The 17,999-nt window shown below is 35.6% G+C and overlaps 1 protein-coding gene across 5 annotated transcripts in view; it reads left to right on the top strand.

Annotated features, from left to right (window-relative positions):
* The window catches only part of robo2 (roundabout, axon guidance receptor, homolog 2 (Drosophila)), a 67,245-nt gene extending 64,916 nt beyond the window's left edge, over positions 1 to 2,329 (top strand). For all 5 annotated transcript variants that reach the window (XM_073817303.1, XM_073817301.1, XM_073817302.1 and 2 more), the window contains one exon: positions 59 to 2,329. In XM_073817303.1, coding sequence (XP_073673404.1) covers positions 59 to 60 — 2 coding nt within the window. In that variant the 3' untranslated portion in view covers positions 61 to 2,329. The remainder of the gene's footprint in view (positions 1 to 58) is intronic.
* Positions 2,330 to 17,999: the final 15,670 nt, after the last annotated feature.

Below are 17,999 nucleotides of genomic sequence, written 5' to 3'. Positions count from 1 at the left end.
GTTTTCCAGTGGTATAAAGAACTAACTAACTGGCATGTTCTCTTTGTATTGTTTACAGAGTGAGCCTTTTTGATGGAAACTGGAGAATGCCTTTATCTGTTCTGGAAATGCCTCACCTGCTTGGTGCAATGGACTCATGAAGCGTCGGAAGGAAGAAGGAAAAAAAACAAGAAAAAAATATGAAAAGGACAAACTGTAAATGTGATGTAAAGATGGACATGCAACCCACAAGATCCGCAACATCCCTCACCTTCCTCCTTAAACTATTCATTCACAGAAAAAAGAAAAACGTTGGCACGAAAGTAAAAAAAAAAAAACGATGGAAGGCCTGAGATTTGAGTCGCCCGGCTTTGGTGAACTTGTGAAAAGGAAATCGAGTTTCCTGTAAATATATTCTTGACATCGGAGATTGAAAATGACATTATTGTTATTGCATTGCTATGCAAGCCGAGTTCTATTTCCGCGCTCTCCTCCCTCTTACGCTGTTGGTCATTTGTACAATATGTGAATTGATGGGCTGTGGTGCCATAGAAATTATGTTGTCATCCATCATTTGTTAATACTTCTCATGAATTAATTGTTGTCATTATAATAATTATTATAATTAATTATTTCTTTTGCACTGCAATTTTGGTGATAAGCACAAAACCATAGCTCCTGCTGACATGAAGAATTGGAGGAAAGGAAATGTGAAGGGGAGTTTCTGTACTGTAACTAGAGATAAGAAAATATATAACCGTGTACAGAGATATATTAAGATATGCCTGCGTCTATGCCGGCCGAAAGACTTTTGGCAGTGGGGTTCCCGCGAGAGGAACCGGACCCTTTCCGACGGGTTGGGAAACTGTTTGCAGGGAAATGTATTCGAAGTGGTTCCGTTTTCAACACATCCAGCTGCCCCTACTATTTAATAACACTCAATCTAGTCCAATCGGAACATATTTAGGTCAGATCTTTGAACTACACTGGACTACAGGTACCAACTTTGCCTCTTTCCCCTGCTTACTTTTTGTCGCTTGCTTCTAGCATTTAATTTAGTCCATCTGAGCATAGCAAAATTAATAGACACCAACTTGGCTAATGTTTAGAGGTGAATAGTTCAATTGGGAGTTTTGATTTTTTTGATCTCCACTCAAAATTTGATTACAAGCACTTGAAAAGTGAGTAATTTAAAAGCCATATGAACAAGACTACAACGCCCCTGCCTTCCTGTGAGGCTTCTTCTGCCTTACTCTAGAGGTCTTGTAGACGTCAATTGTCTTGAGATTCCGCGCAAGTCTCAAATCACGAGTGGAGGATCAATTCAGGTAACTTAATTTAAAATTTTCGTTGAGCACTTAACGTATCTTGTTTTTTATATTTCTGACAATGTCCCAAAGCCTTGTTTTCAAGTTCTACTTTACCTATGCAGGGCACTGAATCACTAGGATCCATAAATCCACATTCACTGGTATCTTGATTCAGATATTCGTCCTGTAATCACAAAATGACTATCGAGCTAAAGCCAGTAACATTATGCATTTGACTTAAATACGGCAATATCTTTTCCACGTCCTCGGTGTGTGCTGTAAAACGTCGGTCAGACCTCCAGAAAACGTTTCCACTGTCTTTGGCCACTACATTACAGTACGCTTACCGACCAGTCCAGTTGGTTCTTTTTGCTCGAGGAAAATTTTACATATATGACTATATATTAAGAAAACAAGATGTACAAAAGGCTGCTCAAAAAGGATATTTTTTACTGTGGAAATTTCAGGAGTTCTTGGTGAAATGACTGTTTTCTTTCGTTATTTCCGTCTTCGTTTTTGTACGACGTTACTGAGGAGAGCTCTCCCGAAGCGGGCCGACATCCCATCCCGTGTCTTTCTCTCGGAAATCACGTCATTTCAACGCTAGTGTCCAGCTGTTTGGAATAATGAGGTGCGAACGAGTATCTCAGGTGATTTTACATCTATATCGGTGGTGTTGATGTGGGTGTATATAAATGTATATATTCATATGCATCCTCACGTAAGAGAGTTCATTCCATGTTCGCTATTGAAACGTTTCTCTACCCCTTGTACCTGATGGATTGCTATGCTCTCTCTCTCTTCCTTTTTGGCCCTGTCGACAGTGGATCTCCATTCCTTTCTCTTACATCTGAAAACATGCCGGTACACTAAATGTCCATAAGACAAAGATGTCACTTACAGAACATACCAAAATTAATATTGATATTTCTAATGTCTAATGCATTTTAGTGTCTTTTTTAATACTTGTTTCTTTAAACATCACAGTGTTGTTGTTTTTTTGTATTTATTAAGATAATAAAGGTATATTGTGAAAAATGCATCAATGTCTGTGGGGTGTTTCTCCTGCGTTTCACACCGAGGCTTTGTTTTCACGGGCTGAATCGGCTGAATTCGAGACGCTCAGATCATTTTTTATCATTTGTATGCACAACCTCCCGCTGTTTTCTCAACAGAAAGGCTACAAAAGGATGATAAATACAGAAATGGCAACAAAAGTCATCAATCCTTTCCAGAGATGGGACACATACTGTTTTTTTAATGGCACATGCTCTTTCTCTGCCCCCATTTCCATCTGTACTGTAATACCCTACATGTGTGTTTTTACAGAAATGTAGATTATGTATCAAAACTGTGAGCTTTTGAAGGAAATCTCTCGAATTTTCTTCTATATATTGTATGTAGGGGATGGATGGATGGAAAAAGAGCTTTAAAGACTTAATAATTCTTCATTCTTCTCTTTTTTGGCACATTCATTCGAAGTACTTACCTTAAGTCGTTCAGACAGATAAATGTGTCTTTGAAGCACTTAGATCAGAGGTCTGATAAATGAGATTAAAAAATGACCCATCCATCCTGCCAAAAACACTAAATTCTTAGTGTAACTCATCTAAATCTGACATTCAGCTGACTAGACTTAATTTTTGGGCTACGAGAACATGCTGTTTCCTTCATGCTGAAGATGTAATACAGATGTCAAAAGCCACATCATTACAGGAAGTTGGTAAAAACAGATTGCATTTATTGGTAATATTAAACTAAATCCAAAAGCCATTATTTACTCACCCTCATGTCATTCCAATATGACTTGTTTTTCTCCTGTAGAACATACTGTAGAACTTAAACCACCCCAAAAAAACAATGAATGTTTTGCAAGTTGCATTTTCAGCCTCTTATACATTTCAAAGTGATTATATGTCACCCCGGACCACAAAACCAGTCATAAAGATCTTTTTCTTTTCCATATGGTTTGTTAGGATAGGGCAATATTTGCCTGCGATACAACTATTTAAAAATCTGGAATCTGAGGGTGCAAAAAAAAAAAAAAAATCTAAATATAGAGAAAATTGCTTTTAAAGTTGACCAAATGAACTAATTACTAATCAAAAATTAGGTTTTGATAAAAAAAAAAATTACAAAATATCTTTAACATGATCTTTACCTAATATCGTTACCTAATACCTAATACGTAATATCGTTTATCCTAATATCTTTACCTGATTTTGTGTATGTATGTTGGTTATTGCTGCAAATATACCTGTGCTCCTTATGACTTTTGACTTGACATGACTTTTGTAGTCCAGGGTCACATATCTAAGGAATAATAGATGATGGACCGTTTAATTATTACAACACACACCGGAGGTCCGGATTTTGCTTGTACTGCGGTTACCACACCTCAAATATTGTTCAGATGTTGTATTTAAAAAACATTTGTAAGGTTTTTGTCGTTAAAACGCTCTTACAAGGATTCATTTCTTATGCATCTCATGAAACACCTCAGTTGCTAACTCCGGTACATTATTTTACGCCTTAATACGCGTTGTTAAAATTCACGTGTTTTTGAATCATTTGGCCTTCCATAGTCTCTCAATAGTTCGTCTGGCAGCGTTTCTGCAAACAGCGAAACTTCAAGTTCATCGTCTTCAAGAACAGCGCCATTATTAGTAAGAAGTTACACGTAGCATTTTATTTGCTAAACTGTTTTACTGATAAAATCGTCACATTGCTTTGTGTATGTTTCCGTGTATGCACCTGTGTCTGTACATTATGTATGATTGAAGTCAAAAGTTTACATACACCCTGCAGAATCAGCAAAACGTTATTTTACCAAATAAGAGGGATAATACAAAATGCATAAAACCTATTTTATTTATTTAGTACTGACCTGAACAAGATATTTCACATAAAAGACGTTTACATATAGTCCACAAGCTGAATTTATAAAAATGACCCCATTCAAAAGTTTACATCCCCTTGATTCCTGTTACCTGAATGATCCACAGATGTGTGGTTTTTTTTTTGTTGTTGTTGTTGTTTGTTTGTTTGTTTGTTTAGTGATAGCTGTTCACAAGGCCCTTGTTTGCCCTGAACAGTTAAACTTACTGCTGTTCTTTAGAAAAAAATCTTTCAGATTCCACAAATTGCGTTAAGGAATGTAAACTTTTGAAAACCCTGCTGAAAAAACCAGCATATGCTGGTTAGGTATGTTTTGGTGCTGGGATGCTGGTTTTAGCTGGTATATGCTGGTCCTTTGCTGGTTTATGCTGGTCCCTTGCTGGTTTTTGCTGGTTTATGCTGGTCATGTTGCTGGTTAATGCTGGTCCTTTGCTGGTTTATGCTGGTCCTTGACCAGCAACATGACCAGCATAAACCAGCAAAGGACCAGCATTAACCAGCTAAGGACCAGCATAAACCAGCAAGGGACCAGCATAAACCAGCAAAGGACCAGCATATACCAGCTAAAACCAGCATCCCAGCACCAAAACATACCTAACCAGCATATGCTGGTTTTTTCAGCAGGGGAAGATCTGTGCATTTTTCTTATTTTGCCTAAATATTTTTTTTTCATTTAGTACTGCCCTTCAGAAGATACTTACATGTTTCCCAGAAGACAAAATAAGTTAAATTTACCCTGATCTTCAAATTGAGAGTTTGAACCTTCTGTAATAGTTGCATATGAGTCCCTCAGTTGTCCTTAGTGTGACAAGATAGTCATAGTCATTGTTAGAAAGGGTTCAAATACACAAATGCTGAAAAACAGTGGGGACTAATGATGAACAACTATCACTAAAAAGCTGTGGGTAACAACAGTATTAAGAATCAAGTGTATGTAAACTTTTGAATGAGGTCATTTTTATAAATTCAACTATTAGTTTCTCTTGTGGACTAACATCTTTTATGTGAAATGTTTTTTATTTTTGCTCCCTTTTATTTTGGTTAAATAATTAACATTTTGCCGATTCTGCAAGGTGTGTGTAAACTTCTGACCTCAAATGTATGTGCGTTTGTAAGGGGAGAGATAGCGGGAGAGTATGGTTTATGTACATAATAAAACATGAACATAATTTGACATTTTTATCCTATTATTTACTATATTTATTTGCTTGGTCATTGTTGTTGGTTTTTAGGCTTTATGGACCTTTGAAATAACTGAAATCAAAGTGGGCAGTCGAGACCTACCTGGATCTACTGTCGCTGTGCGTTTCCCTAAAATAATCGCACACCTCAAAGCCTTCGTCAGCCAATCAGAATTAAACATTCAATGTAATTAAAAATATAGGTTCCAAAAGGGGAGTTTTGCACCAATGCAATAGAAGAACCATTTTTGGTTCTCCAAAGAACCTTTCAACAAAAAATTTTATTATTAGTCTGAAGAACAACTGAATAATCTAAAGAACCTTTTGGTTCCATTGATGTTGAAGGTTCTTAATAGAACGTTTATTTTTAAGAGCATAGTTTTATTCTTTCATGGGTACTGCTTGGATTCAGACCATGAACGAAAAACCAAACCCAGAGAAAGAGACAGACTTGTGTAGTACAGAGCTGTTGTGTTCACTGAAAAACGATTGTGTGTGTGTTTATGCCATAACCCGGCTTGTGTTTTCATTTACTCTGACCCTTTGAGTAAACTACACACACGCACAGTTCTGCAGCCTGCAAGGCTGAAAAATAATGACTAGCCCTTTTATTTCGCCAGCAAAGCAACTTTTCCTCTCTCTCCCAATTTCATGGCTTTTTCCTTCTCATTTTTCACCTGCTTCGCCTAAATGTATTTTCCCCTTTTTTCCCCATTTATTTGAGGAAATGATTGCCTTCTACAGTTGCAATATTAACACCCCGTCTGCACCGTTTTATCGCCGGTTCTCATAGCGATAAGATATGAGCTCACGCTTGACTATTGACTTTTAATTGTGTGTACGGAGCATGAGACGCTTAGTGTTTGATTTCATTGTGCCGGCGCTGCATTTGAACCCACGACTGCGGCAGATAAACACACGAGTGTGTGTTGCCATTTGTGGTTGTTGGAGATGTGCTGGTATGTGGGTTAATTAAAGGAAACATCCCTGGCTGCTGTTGCTGTTTTTCCCCCCTCTCTTTGTATTCTCTCTCACTCACGGTAATGAGGAATGGAAGCAGAGAGGCTGGTGGTACCAGTACAGCACAATTCATCATTCATGTCATCCATACCAAAGCCAGCTGCTCGGAACAGACATCGAAAATTAGCATTTCACCCCCGTCCTCTCTCTCTCTCTCTCTTGCTTTGAGTCGCTCTTCTTCATCAACCCCCGTTCTGTCACTTCCTCACTGTTAATGGTCCTTTTTTTCTTATCATTTAACTGGGAAACTAATTCCTGTCTTTGATTACTGTCAACCGCAGCACAATGACCCGTATCCGTCTCCTCTGGTTTTGCTGAAACTGCCGTTTTACTGGATTGGATGTCAAGACAAAGTAATTATTCTCTCCTCAAACTTCTGGTTTGAATTTCTGTCTCGCAATATATTTACATTTACAGTTTTGTAAAGTGCATAGTAATCAAAATACACAACGTTTAGGCCTGTCGTTGGTGTTGTTGATTTCACAATAAAATTTTTGCTGCATTCACTTCCGTTCATTTATGAAAAGGACGTTTACATTTCATGTACAGTTGAGGTCAAAAGTCTACATACACCTTAAATATTTCACCAAAATAAGAGGAATCATACAAAATGCATGTTATTTTTAATTTATTACTGACCTTATTAAGATATTTCACAAAAAATACATTTACATAATAGTAGAATTTATAAAAATAAATTGTTTGTCCTGAACAGTTAAACTCCCCACTGTTCTTCAGAAAAATCCTTCAGGTCTCACACATTCTTTGGTTTTTCAGCATTTTTGACTGTATGATTTTGAGATCCATCTTTTCATACGGAGGACAACTGAGGGACTCATATGCAACTATTACAGGAGGTAAACTTTTGAACAGAATGAAAATGTCAATTTTTCTTATTTTGCCTAAATAATATATATTTTTTCCATTTAGTATTGCCCTTCAGAAGCTACAGAGGAAAATTACATGCTTCCGAAAATACAAAATAAGTCAAATTTACCCTGATCTTCAAATTCAAAAAGTTTTCACCCCCAGCTCATAATGCATCATGGTTCTTTCTGAAGCATCAGTGAGAGTCCTTCTGTAATAGTTGCATATGAGTCCCTCAGTTGTCCTCGGTGTGAAAAGATGATTCGCAAAATCATAGTCATTGTTGGAAAAGTTTCAAATACACTAAAAATGCTGAAAAACCAAATAATTTGTGGGACCTAAAGGATGTTTCTGAAGAACAGCAGACAGTTTAACTGTTCAGATCCCTCCTATTTTTGGTAAAATAATAAACATTTTGCAGATTCTCCAAGGTGTATGCAAACTTTTTGTGTTGTTTTGTCTTAAGTGACTCGAAGCACAGAATCCTCAAGCTGGGATTTGAATTTGGGACACCCGTAACGCAAGGTGCCAACTAATTTCAGTATTTTTTTTTTTTGTTAGATTGAGAAATATTACAAAAATGATCATCATAATATTTTATTTACATAAGAAAGAGGGTCATATTCACATCCAAATGGTGGTAATCTACAATTAATCTACAGATTACCACCATCCCAGCACAATCCCAGCCAAGGAATAAGGGTCTGATCTAGCTAAACAATGTTATTTTATTAAAACAATAAAAATGTATATACATTTTGACCACAAATGCTCATCTTGCACCAGCAAGGTTATGCATTACGTAAAAATCATGTCGGAAAGGTCATGCGTGGTTAGTTCTTCGTCTGTGTATTTGGTTCAAAAAGGTAGGGCAAAAAAAAATCCATCTCATGTTCACCTCAAACTTCAAAATCGTCCAATATTGTGGTTAAAAAGTATATACATTTTTATTGTTTTGGGAAAATGACCGATCATTTTGCTAGATAAGACCCTTATTCCTCGGCTGGGATTGTGTAGAGCCCTTTGAAGCTCCATTGAAACTGCAATTTGGGCCAAGTCCACTATATGGATAATAATCCTGGAATGTTTTCCTCAAAAACCTTAATTTCTTTGCGACTGAAGTTTGTCCTGAACAGTTAAAGTGCCTGCTGTTCTTCAGAAAAACCCTTCAGGTCCCACAAATTCTTTGGTTTTTCAGCATTTTTGCATATTTGAACCCTTAAATTCCAACAATGACTATGGTTTTGAGATCCATCTTTTCACACTGAGGACGACTGAGGGACTCAACTATTATGCAACTATTACAGAAGGTTTGAACGCTTGCTGATGCTTCAGAAGGAAACATGATGCCAGGGCATTTGGACCTTCAACCCATTGGCTCTCTCTGAAGTCCACTATATGGAGAAATATCCTGTATATGTTTTCCTCAAAAACCTTAATTACTTTCTGACTGAAGACAGAAAGACATAAACGTCTTGGTGAGGAAATTATCAGGAAATTTTTACTCTAGAAGTGAACTTATCCTTAAATAAACGCCTTTTTGATAAACAGTGCTGAGCAGCACTACACCGATTATGCATACAGCACGTTTCAGTGCAGCATGTCATCTGTACTGCAGCAAGATCCAATCACTCTAAATTAATTAAAAAACACATTTATGCTTCCCACACTGGTCAGTTCTTCCTTTTGTTGGAAAGCAGATAAATTCAAATGAGGTCTTCTCTTTTCATTTCACTTTTGACTCCAAGGTCTTGTTTTTCCTCTTATCTCGCAGCTCTACCATATTTTCACAAAGTCAGCTCCACTAAGCTCTCATCGCCGTCTTTATAAGCTATCCGTCCCACGGTTAGCCGAAGGAGTGCTGTAATTACCCATGAACCCTTGCTGCAGCTTTTCCTTTTGTCAGCCTGAAGAAACCAGAAGGCCAATCTCAGGGCGGCTGTGACATTATCTACAGATTGAATGAAAGTTGGAGGAACTCTTTGAAAGAGAACATCTATTCAGGCAAGTCTCAGAAAGAAAATCATTTTTCCAAACGTCACGCTCCATATCCACCAGCACATCCACCTGTTGGAGGTTTCGGAGATTTGGTCCAAGCCATGGCTTGTCTTCGGGTGGGATTTCCTGATGAACATCTCTTAATCAAGCTGTAATTGTTAGAGCATGACCCTGCTTGACCCGGTTAATGGGAATGGCCCTGATTAACGATGTGTGCTCAGTCACACAGTGGGAGGCGCCGCCCACACCCACGAGTCATTGGCTCATTAATTAATTTATTAATTAAAGGTTAACAATGAAGCAGAAACAAAAAAGCAGCTAAAGGACAATGAGGGGGCGATGGTCCACCTGCATTTTGCTGTTAAAAATGATTTATGTGTATACTTATCGTGATTGATAATTATAAAGAATAAAGCATTGAATTAGGAAAGGAGGATATTGCGATGTAATGTAATCATAAATATAATAGAAGTGGAAAGGTAGGCATGATTTGTTTTTTTAGATATTTGATAGACTGTTATAGTTGCAGTGAGTTTAAACTCTGTCTAATTATTATTTTGCTAAGTATTTCTAAATAAACATTTATAGTACCTGGAATAAACCATCTGTTTAATTAATCTCCATGACTGCAAATGTTTTTCTTGTTTGGACTTGAAATTTAATGCACAAATTGTAATTTTATGGTTTAATGGTGCTTGTTTTTTGCTGAAAACAAACAATTTGTACATATAGCTTAATAGAAAAATATCTAAATCAATGATCGGAATGACATGAAGGTGAGTAAATGATATTCACCTAACCTACATAATGTACTATAGAGCATTAGAATTCCCAGCCAAATACTAAACGTTCATACACATGTTGTTGTACACAATATAACATAAACATACAAGCATATTAATTGCGGCTGTTTGCTTAGCTTTAATGACATGCACGTTTGCAAACAAACATGTTTGGTGAGGCAAATGTCATATTGAGTCACCCCTGTGTTCCAAATACCTTCTGTATTTGTTCACAATAATAATCGACAGATGTTTATTGACATTAAAATGTCATCCTTGAATGACTTTCTATGGCGGTGTGCTGTTGAAAGAAAGAGTAGAAGATCCCTTTCGCGAACTATGGTGATATGCCAGATCATGTTCACTTCACGTTTCAGCAATCTGCTTATTTGAGGAAAATGTCACTCTTTTATCTGAGCATTTACTGTGAAACAGGAGTCAAAGGAAAGGGCTGAGGTGTAGTGCACAATGTAGTTTTAATAGTTTTTATTGCATTAGGAACATGTAGAACATTTTAAAGCAGTTTCCGCAGGGGCGCCGCTAAGGGGGGGAAATTAGGACAATTCTAAGGGCCCACGCCATTTAGGGGCCCCCAGAGATCTGCTTTTGTGTGGTGGGGGGGCCCAACCTCATATTTTGTCATAGGGCCCAAAATTGCAAGCAGCGCCCCTGAGTTTCCGTATTCTCACAAGCTTATGGAAGCCTGTTTTCTGCCACTGAATAAAAAAAGCTAATTGCGACTTTTTATCTAACAATTCTGACTTTTTTACCACGCAATTGTGAGTTCACATCTTGCAATTCTAAGGAAAAAAGTCCTAATAGCTAGTCCTAATTTTTATCTCACAATTCTGACTTTATTTCTTGCTAATTCTTTGTTTATGTCACATAATTCTGAGAAAAATGTCAGAATTTCAAGTTTATATTTTGCAATTCTGACTTTATTGTATATTTAATTTATTTTTTTCTCACAATTCTGACTTTATGAGTTATGTCACAATTCTGACTTTATTTCTCGCAGTTGTTTTATACCATAATTCTGAGTAAAAAGTCAGAATTGCACGTTTTTATCTTGCGATTCTGACCTTATTTCTCACAATTGTTAGTTTATATCACTTAATTCTGAGAAAAATGTCTGAATTTCAAGTTTATATTTTGCAATTCTGACTTTATTATATATTTAATTTATTTTACTTCATATCATGTAATTCTGAGAACTTTTTTTCTCACAATTCTGACTTTATAACTTGCAATTGCAAGTTCATATTACGCAGTTCTGAGAAAAAAAGTCCCAATTGTGAGTTGTGTTACAATTCTGACTTTATTTCTCGCAATTGTTTTAAACCACATAATTCTGAGAAAAAAGTCAGAATTGTTTTTATCTCGCATGTTCTAACTTTATTTCTCACAATTTTATTTTATATCATGTAATTCTGAGGAAAAACGTCTTAATTGTGGGTTTTTATCCTGAAATTGACTTTTTATTCGCAATTGTGAGTTTATATCATGTAATTCTGAGAAAAATACAGAATTACAAGTTTATATCAAGCAATTCTGAGAAAAGAGTCCGAATTTTAAAGTTTTTATCTCACAATTCTGACTTTATTTCTTGCAATTGTTTGTTTATATTACGCAATTCTGAGGAAAAAAGTCAAAATTGCATGATATAATTGCGAGTTTTTATCTTCCAATTCTGACTTTCTGACCAAAATAAAGTCAGAATTGTGAGATATAAATTCACACTTCTGACTTCTGTCAGATGTTGAGTTTATATCAAACAATTCTGAGAAAATAGTCAGAATTGTTTTTATCTCGCAGTTCTAGGTTTATTTCTCACAATTTTATTTTATATCACGTAATTCTGAGAAAAAATAAGTAGTTCTGAGAAAACTTTTTTTTTTTGCTCAGGTTTCCGGCTACGTAAAATACACGGCCGCAACGTGATCACGCGATGACGTGTTTGGTAGAGGAGGGTAAACTTTAAAACGGTATGTTGCTAGCGCACTTTCCGTTAAAACCGTGCGTCAGCAAAACATTAATGACTGTATTTATCTATTATTTAAAAACGATATATAAATCAAACACAGTGCTTTGTTTAAAAGTTATAACGAGTTACTTTTCCAAACACTGACCTCCCTGAAAGTCATTGTGTAATTCCCGCTCACCTTGACTGCACAAAGTAGACAAGCTGAGGCAATCCAGCGTCATTTCACCGCTGATTCATTTCTCAGCTAATTCTCTATAACTGAAGATAAAAATGTGACATTGAAGAGGTTACCGTATCCAAAGTCATCCTTTATTCTGCTTCCACTCGTGTCGTGAAGACAGGAAAATGTCAACGTGAGCAACACACACAACCTGGAAGTTGAAACGCGGGAGAGCAACAAGACATCTCTCTCATCAATTTCACCCGCAAGACAGGCAGCGAAAGCTTCACAGCCCCGTCTTGCGTGTCTGGTAAATTCTCTGCTTTAGGGACGCATGGTAGTGGAGGTTATTTTTAATAATTTGAGTGGCACCTGAGCGTGAGACTCTGATGTGTTTTTTGCGTGACGGCGGCTGAAGTTATTAGACATGGCGCTTTCGATGTAGCGTCTCACTGAAGCAGCAAATTAACACAAAGACACGGCGACACATTAAGAAAGGGGGATAGAAAAGAGAGAAGAAGAAATATCCGTTTCGTGTTGTAGCCTAACGTTACCCTTCCACTCTCACCTCTCAATTTCCTTCACCGTTTAATCTCACAATCTGTTCAAGTGTTGACACATCCACCTGTGTAATGTGGAAGCCATTAGATGTTGAGCAGGTAACTGAGAGCCTCGTTCCTCAGGGGCACAACGCGTCTGTATACAAAACACTCTTCTGAGAGGGTTAAACGAGGATGAAATGCAATCAGCTCGAAATTGCGTTCATAAATCCATAGCAGCGCGATATTTTGTTGGTCTCTACAGGATTATTCCGTCTACAGATGTGCAGTAGCTTAAACAAAGGAGGTGACGTGAGGCCAAGTATGGTGACCCATACCAGGAATTTGTGCTCTGCATTTAACCCATCCAAGTACACACACACACACACACACACACACACACACACACACACACACACACACACACACACACACACACACACACACACACACACACACACACACACACACACACACACACACACACACACACACACACACACACACACACACACACACACACACACACACAGAGCAGTGGGCATTTCATCATCTGAAATCTGAATAAATAAGCTTTATTAGGTTAGGACAATATTTGAGATGCAACTTTTGAAAATCTGGAATCTGAGGGTGATAAAAATCTAAATATTGAGAAAATCGCCTTCAAAGTTGTTCAAATGAAGTACTTAGCAATGCATATTACTAATGAATAAAGAAGTGCCCAGGGAGCAGTTAGGGGTGGAGGGAGCGCTGGTATTTCACTCTTCCACCTACAATCTCTGCCGGACCTGAGACTCGAACCTGCAACCTTTGGGTCACAAGTCCGACTCTCTAACCATTAGGCCATGGCTGCCCCCAATGAGTCATAACTCTGTAGGCAACACTTTTCATTTAGTATTTCAATTAAACACAAACAACATCTGAGGTGCATGTTTTCCTAAAGGCCAAAAAGTGACCTCAGTGGAGTTAAAAAGGTTTGCAACTGGTTGACTGAACAATTTGGGTGTCATCGTTTACTCTGTCATTGTTGTTTTTGTGCAAAAAATACTAAACATGTTTTTGATCTACTGCATTTTCATCTTAGATGTCATTGAATCGCATATGTTTGTAAGTCTACAAGTACTTTTTAGTTCTGCTGTACATACTATTTTGCATTTCTCATGTTACCCTGGACCCCAAAACCAGTCATAAGTGTCAGTTTTTCGAAATTGAGATTTATACATCATCTGAAATCTGAATAAATAAGCTTTATTAGGATAGGACAATATTTGAGATGCAACTTTTGAAAATCTGGAATCTGAGGGTGATAAAAATCTAAATATTGAGAAAATCGCCTTCAAAGTTGTTCAAATGAAGTACTTAGCAATGCATATTACTAATGAATAAAGAAGTTTTGATATATGTACGGTAGGATATATATTTGCCAAACGAGCAAGGTATGCAGCCATATACACTACTAATCAAAAGTTAGGATAAAATGTTTTTAAAGAAGTCTCTTCTGCTCACCAAGCATGCATTTATTTGATCCAAAGTACAGTAAAATTGTGAAATATGTTTACTATTTAAAATAACTGCTTTCTATTTTAAAATGTAATTTAACCCTGTGATTTCAAAGCTGAATTTTTAGCATCATTACTCCAGTCACATGATCCTTCAGAAAACAATTGTGATATTTTGATTTGCTGCTAAAAAACGTGTTATTATTGTTATTATTATTATTATTATTATTATTATTATTATTATGTTGAAAACAGCTGCGTATATATTTTTTTTAGGTTCAATTTAAAGCATCCTTGCTAAATAAAAGTATTAATTTCTATAATTTCTTTCCCCCACAAAAAAGTGGTATAATGTTACAAAAAACAATTCAGATCTTTGGATCTTTTTATTCGTTAAAGAATCCTGAAAAAATGTACTCAACCGTTTTAAACATTAATAATAATAATAATAATAATAATAATAATAATGTTTCTTGAACAGTAAATCAGCATATCAGAATGATTTCTGAAGTATCATGTGACACTAAAGCCTGATGAAAATGTAGCTTTGATCCCATGAATAAATTACATTTTAAAATATATTCAAATAAAAAAAAAAGTTATTTTAAATAGTAAAAATAATTCAAAATGTTATTGTTTTTGCTGTGCTTTGGATCAATGGATAAATGCAGGCTTGGTGAGCAGAAGAGACTTCTTTAAAAAAACATTAACAAATCTTTTGACTGGTACTATTTTACATTTCACATTATTTCATATTATATGTTTTGTTATTTAAACATTTTGTTATGCTGTTCTCAATACAGGGTAACAGGAACAAGACTGGATATTATTCTATGTTTCCCAGACCTAATTCATTATAGAAATAAACACGGAGTTGCAGGATGGATGCGATATTTGCCAAACGAGTGAGGTATGCAGCCATATATGTATATTGTGCAATGTTTACAACAATCCCCTGTGGGTAAGCACTTCATTATGTAATCATTTATTTGACTTTTATGCAAGTAAATTGCCTTTTTATCAGTTAGCTGTTCCCCCCAAACGTATTGCAGTTCCGTTTTGGTGTTGCTCATAAAAAACACGTAAATGAAGGCAACATATTTTACATTTCAGATTTTATCGGTATTTCCCAACACAAGCTTTTTAATGCCCTGAAGCCACTTAATCTTTATTTCGTTCACACTGGTGACAGAACATACATTTGTCATACCGCATTGTAAAACAATCATAAATACCTCCCCTTACACAAAGCCATTGTGTTTATTATTATCATGGGTGTATAACCCCTTCAACGTGGGATTTTATCACTAAGCCTGCTAAGCATTTGATCATAAATGTGTACGTGTGTGAGTAATAAACCGTTTGGAAATGTGCAGAGAACAGCATTGTTCTAATGGATGTGCAAATTCTGCCTTGGAGGGATAGAAACCACATCACGTTACCATCCAATTTGTGTTCCACTCACCAATTACTTTCATGCTCGGCTTCCCCCCCATCTCAGACCGAAAGGAGATTATCTGTATTGCGTCTGAACACTGCGGTTCCTAATTAAAAAACACAAACGAGAGGCATGTACGCTGATAACACGACTCTGAAAATATGGCCAATGTATAGGTCCCTCTGACAATATTTACACATTATGCAATTGTTTTTCTTCACTGAAAACTAAATATTGATGTCAAAAAAAAAAAAAGTGACCCTCTGCGGTTATGATGTTGGCTGATAATGCTAAAATCACAAGTGTGATACATCAATATTACTGGATTCTGTCAACTGCGTTGTTTTGCTGGGTCAGGAATGGAACGTGAAAAATGACTTAAAATTGGTTGATGTTTATAGTGTGTGCAAATGTATTCAGTTTATATTCATTAATATTCAGGTGATGCCAGTGAAAGGGGTTTCTGTTAAAAAACCTTTGTTTAGTTTTTTTTTTGAGGACACTGTATACAATTTTACAATTTAAAATGGTCATGCAATCTTTTATTTTGTTTAAGGTAAACTGCTTCGTCTTGGAAGACCCAGACCTAATTAATTATAGAAGTACAGGTGGAGTTGGAGGATGGATGCCAGAGGAATTGTCTAAGGAGTGAGGTATGCAGCCACTTTATGGATTTATGAGTTCATGCACAGTGTGTTTGGATACAGTTTTAGATGCTGTTAGCATTTTAGCATCTCGGCAGGGAGTGAATGACATGATTTAAATCATGCTATTAGAATGAAAGTCTAATGTACAGTAAGTGATGCAAAGGATTTTAGTAAAGAAAAACAGCTGTTGAGAGTTTTGAATCTTTCTAATGACCACCAAGGGATATTTGGCATCTTAAATTGATCTAAAATGCCTAAAGTGTGTGTTTTTTTTCTGAAACTGTGTCTTACATTAAAGCACCAAAACAAATATAAAAAAAATAATAATAATGTGTAAATTTTGTAAAAGACAGGATATTGTTGTGATAAAAAATTGTTTTCATGCAATAAAGGGGTATTTTTAAATGATTGGGTTTAAAAATGTATGTAAAGATACACGTTTTAAATGTTTTTAAAGTTATTTTTTGTTTTCGTGGCTGATAAGAGGTATGATTTTTTTCTCTCTCTCTCTCTCTCTCTCTCTCTCTCTCTCTCTCTCTCTCTCTCTCTCTCTCTCTCTCTCTCTCTCTCTATATATATATATATATATAAAATCAGCAGTCTTTTTGTAGAAGACTTTTTGTAGTATTTTTAGATAATTAGCTTTAAATTAGATTTTTTTGCTTGTGATTATTTAAAGGTATTTTTATATATATTTATTTTTATATATTTTTATATAAATTTTATATAAAATCTTTATCGCTATCTTACATTAATGCGCCACATCAAATGATAATAAAAAAAAGTAAAATGTTTTTGAAAGACATAATGTTCTCATGAGTAAAAAATTGTTTTCGATCCATTAAATAAATATTTTCAAATGATTAGTTTTAAAAATATATGTAAAAATATACTTTTTTGTCATTTTTAATATACAGTATTTGCATGGCTTGGTAGAAAGTATGATTTTTTTTTTTGTTTAAGTCTCAAACTCTCTTATATTAAGATAAAAATCAGGAAAATGTTTTTGTGAAAGAAATTATATTGTCATGAGAAAAAAATGAAAACATTTTTGATGCATTAAAAGAATAAAATTTTTAGATTTAAAAATGTATCTAAAAAATATACTTTTGGTTTTTGATAATTATTTTTAACAGTTTTTTTAATATATTTTCATGGCTGGCAAGAAAAAAAAAAGATTTAAAAATGTATCAAAAGATTTTTCAGTCATTTTTATATATATTTTCATGGCTGGTAAGAAGTATGACTTTTTTAATATTCATTGCACTGAACGCTGTTAGAAATGTTTAACATAAGAACATGTTGCGATCATCAGAAGATAATCTCCTGACAACCTGCTGTTGTCTTTTTTGAGAGCATAAGACTATAAGTAATGTTGCAATAGAGCTACTGTTGTAACCCTGATCTTGATCTCGGATTAGCATCCCTGCTGCAAATACAAAATCCATGCATCTGTGAAATGCTATAGAAATACAAACTCCATCCATCTGGCCTTATATTTCTCAGTTTTCTAAGCACTGTGAAATTGAGTTTGAAATTTTAGCATTTTTCTATAATATACAAGTTTGCAACCAGCTGTTGGATTTATATATTTAAAGGATTAGTTTGCACTCATTCTACACATTTATAAAAGCTTATTGCACGAATGCATGCATGCATGCACACACACCAGGTTGCATCCCTTTACTACTTCCCAT

The sequence above is a fragment of the Garra rufa genome, chromosome 14 (assembly GCF_049309525.1).
Source record: "Garra rufa chromosome 14, GarRuf1.0, whole genome shotgun sequence".
In the NCBI taxonomy this organism is placed as follows: Eukaryota; Metazoa; Chordata; class Actinopteri; order Cypriniformes; family Cyprinidae; genus Garra; species Garra rufa.
This window is presented reverse-complemented; position numbering and strand designations above follow the sequence as displayed.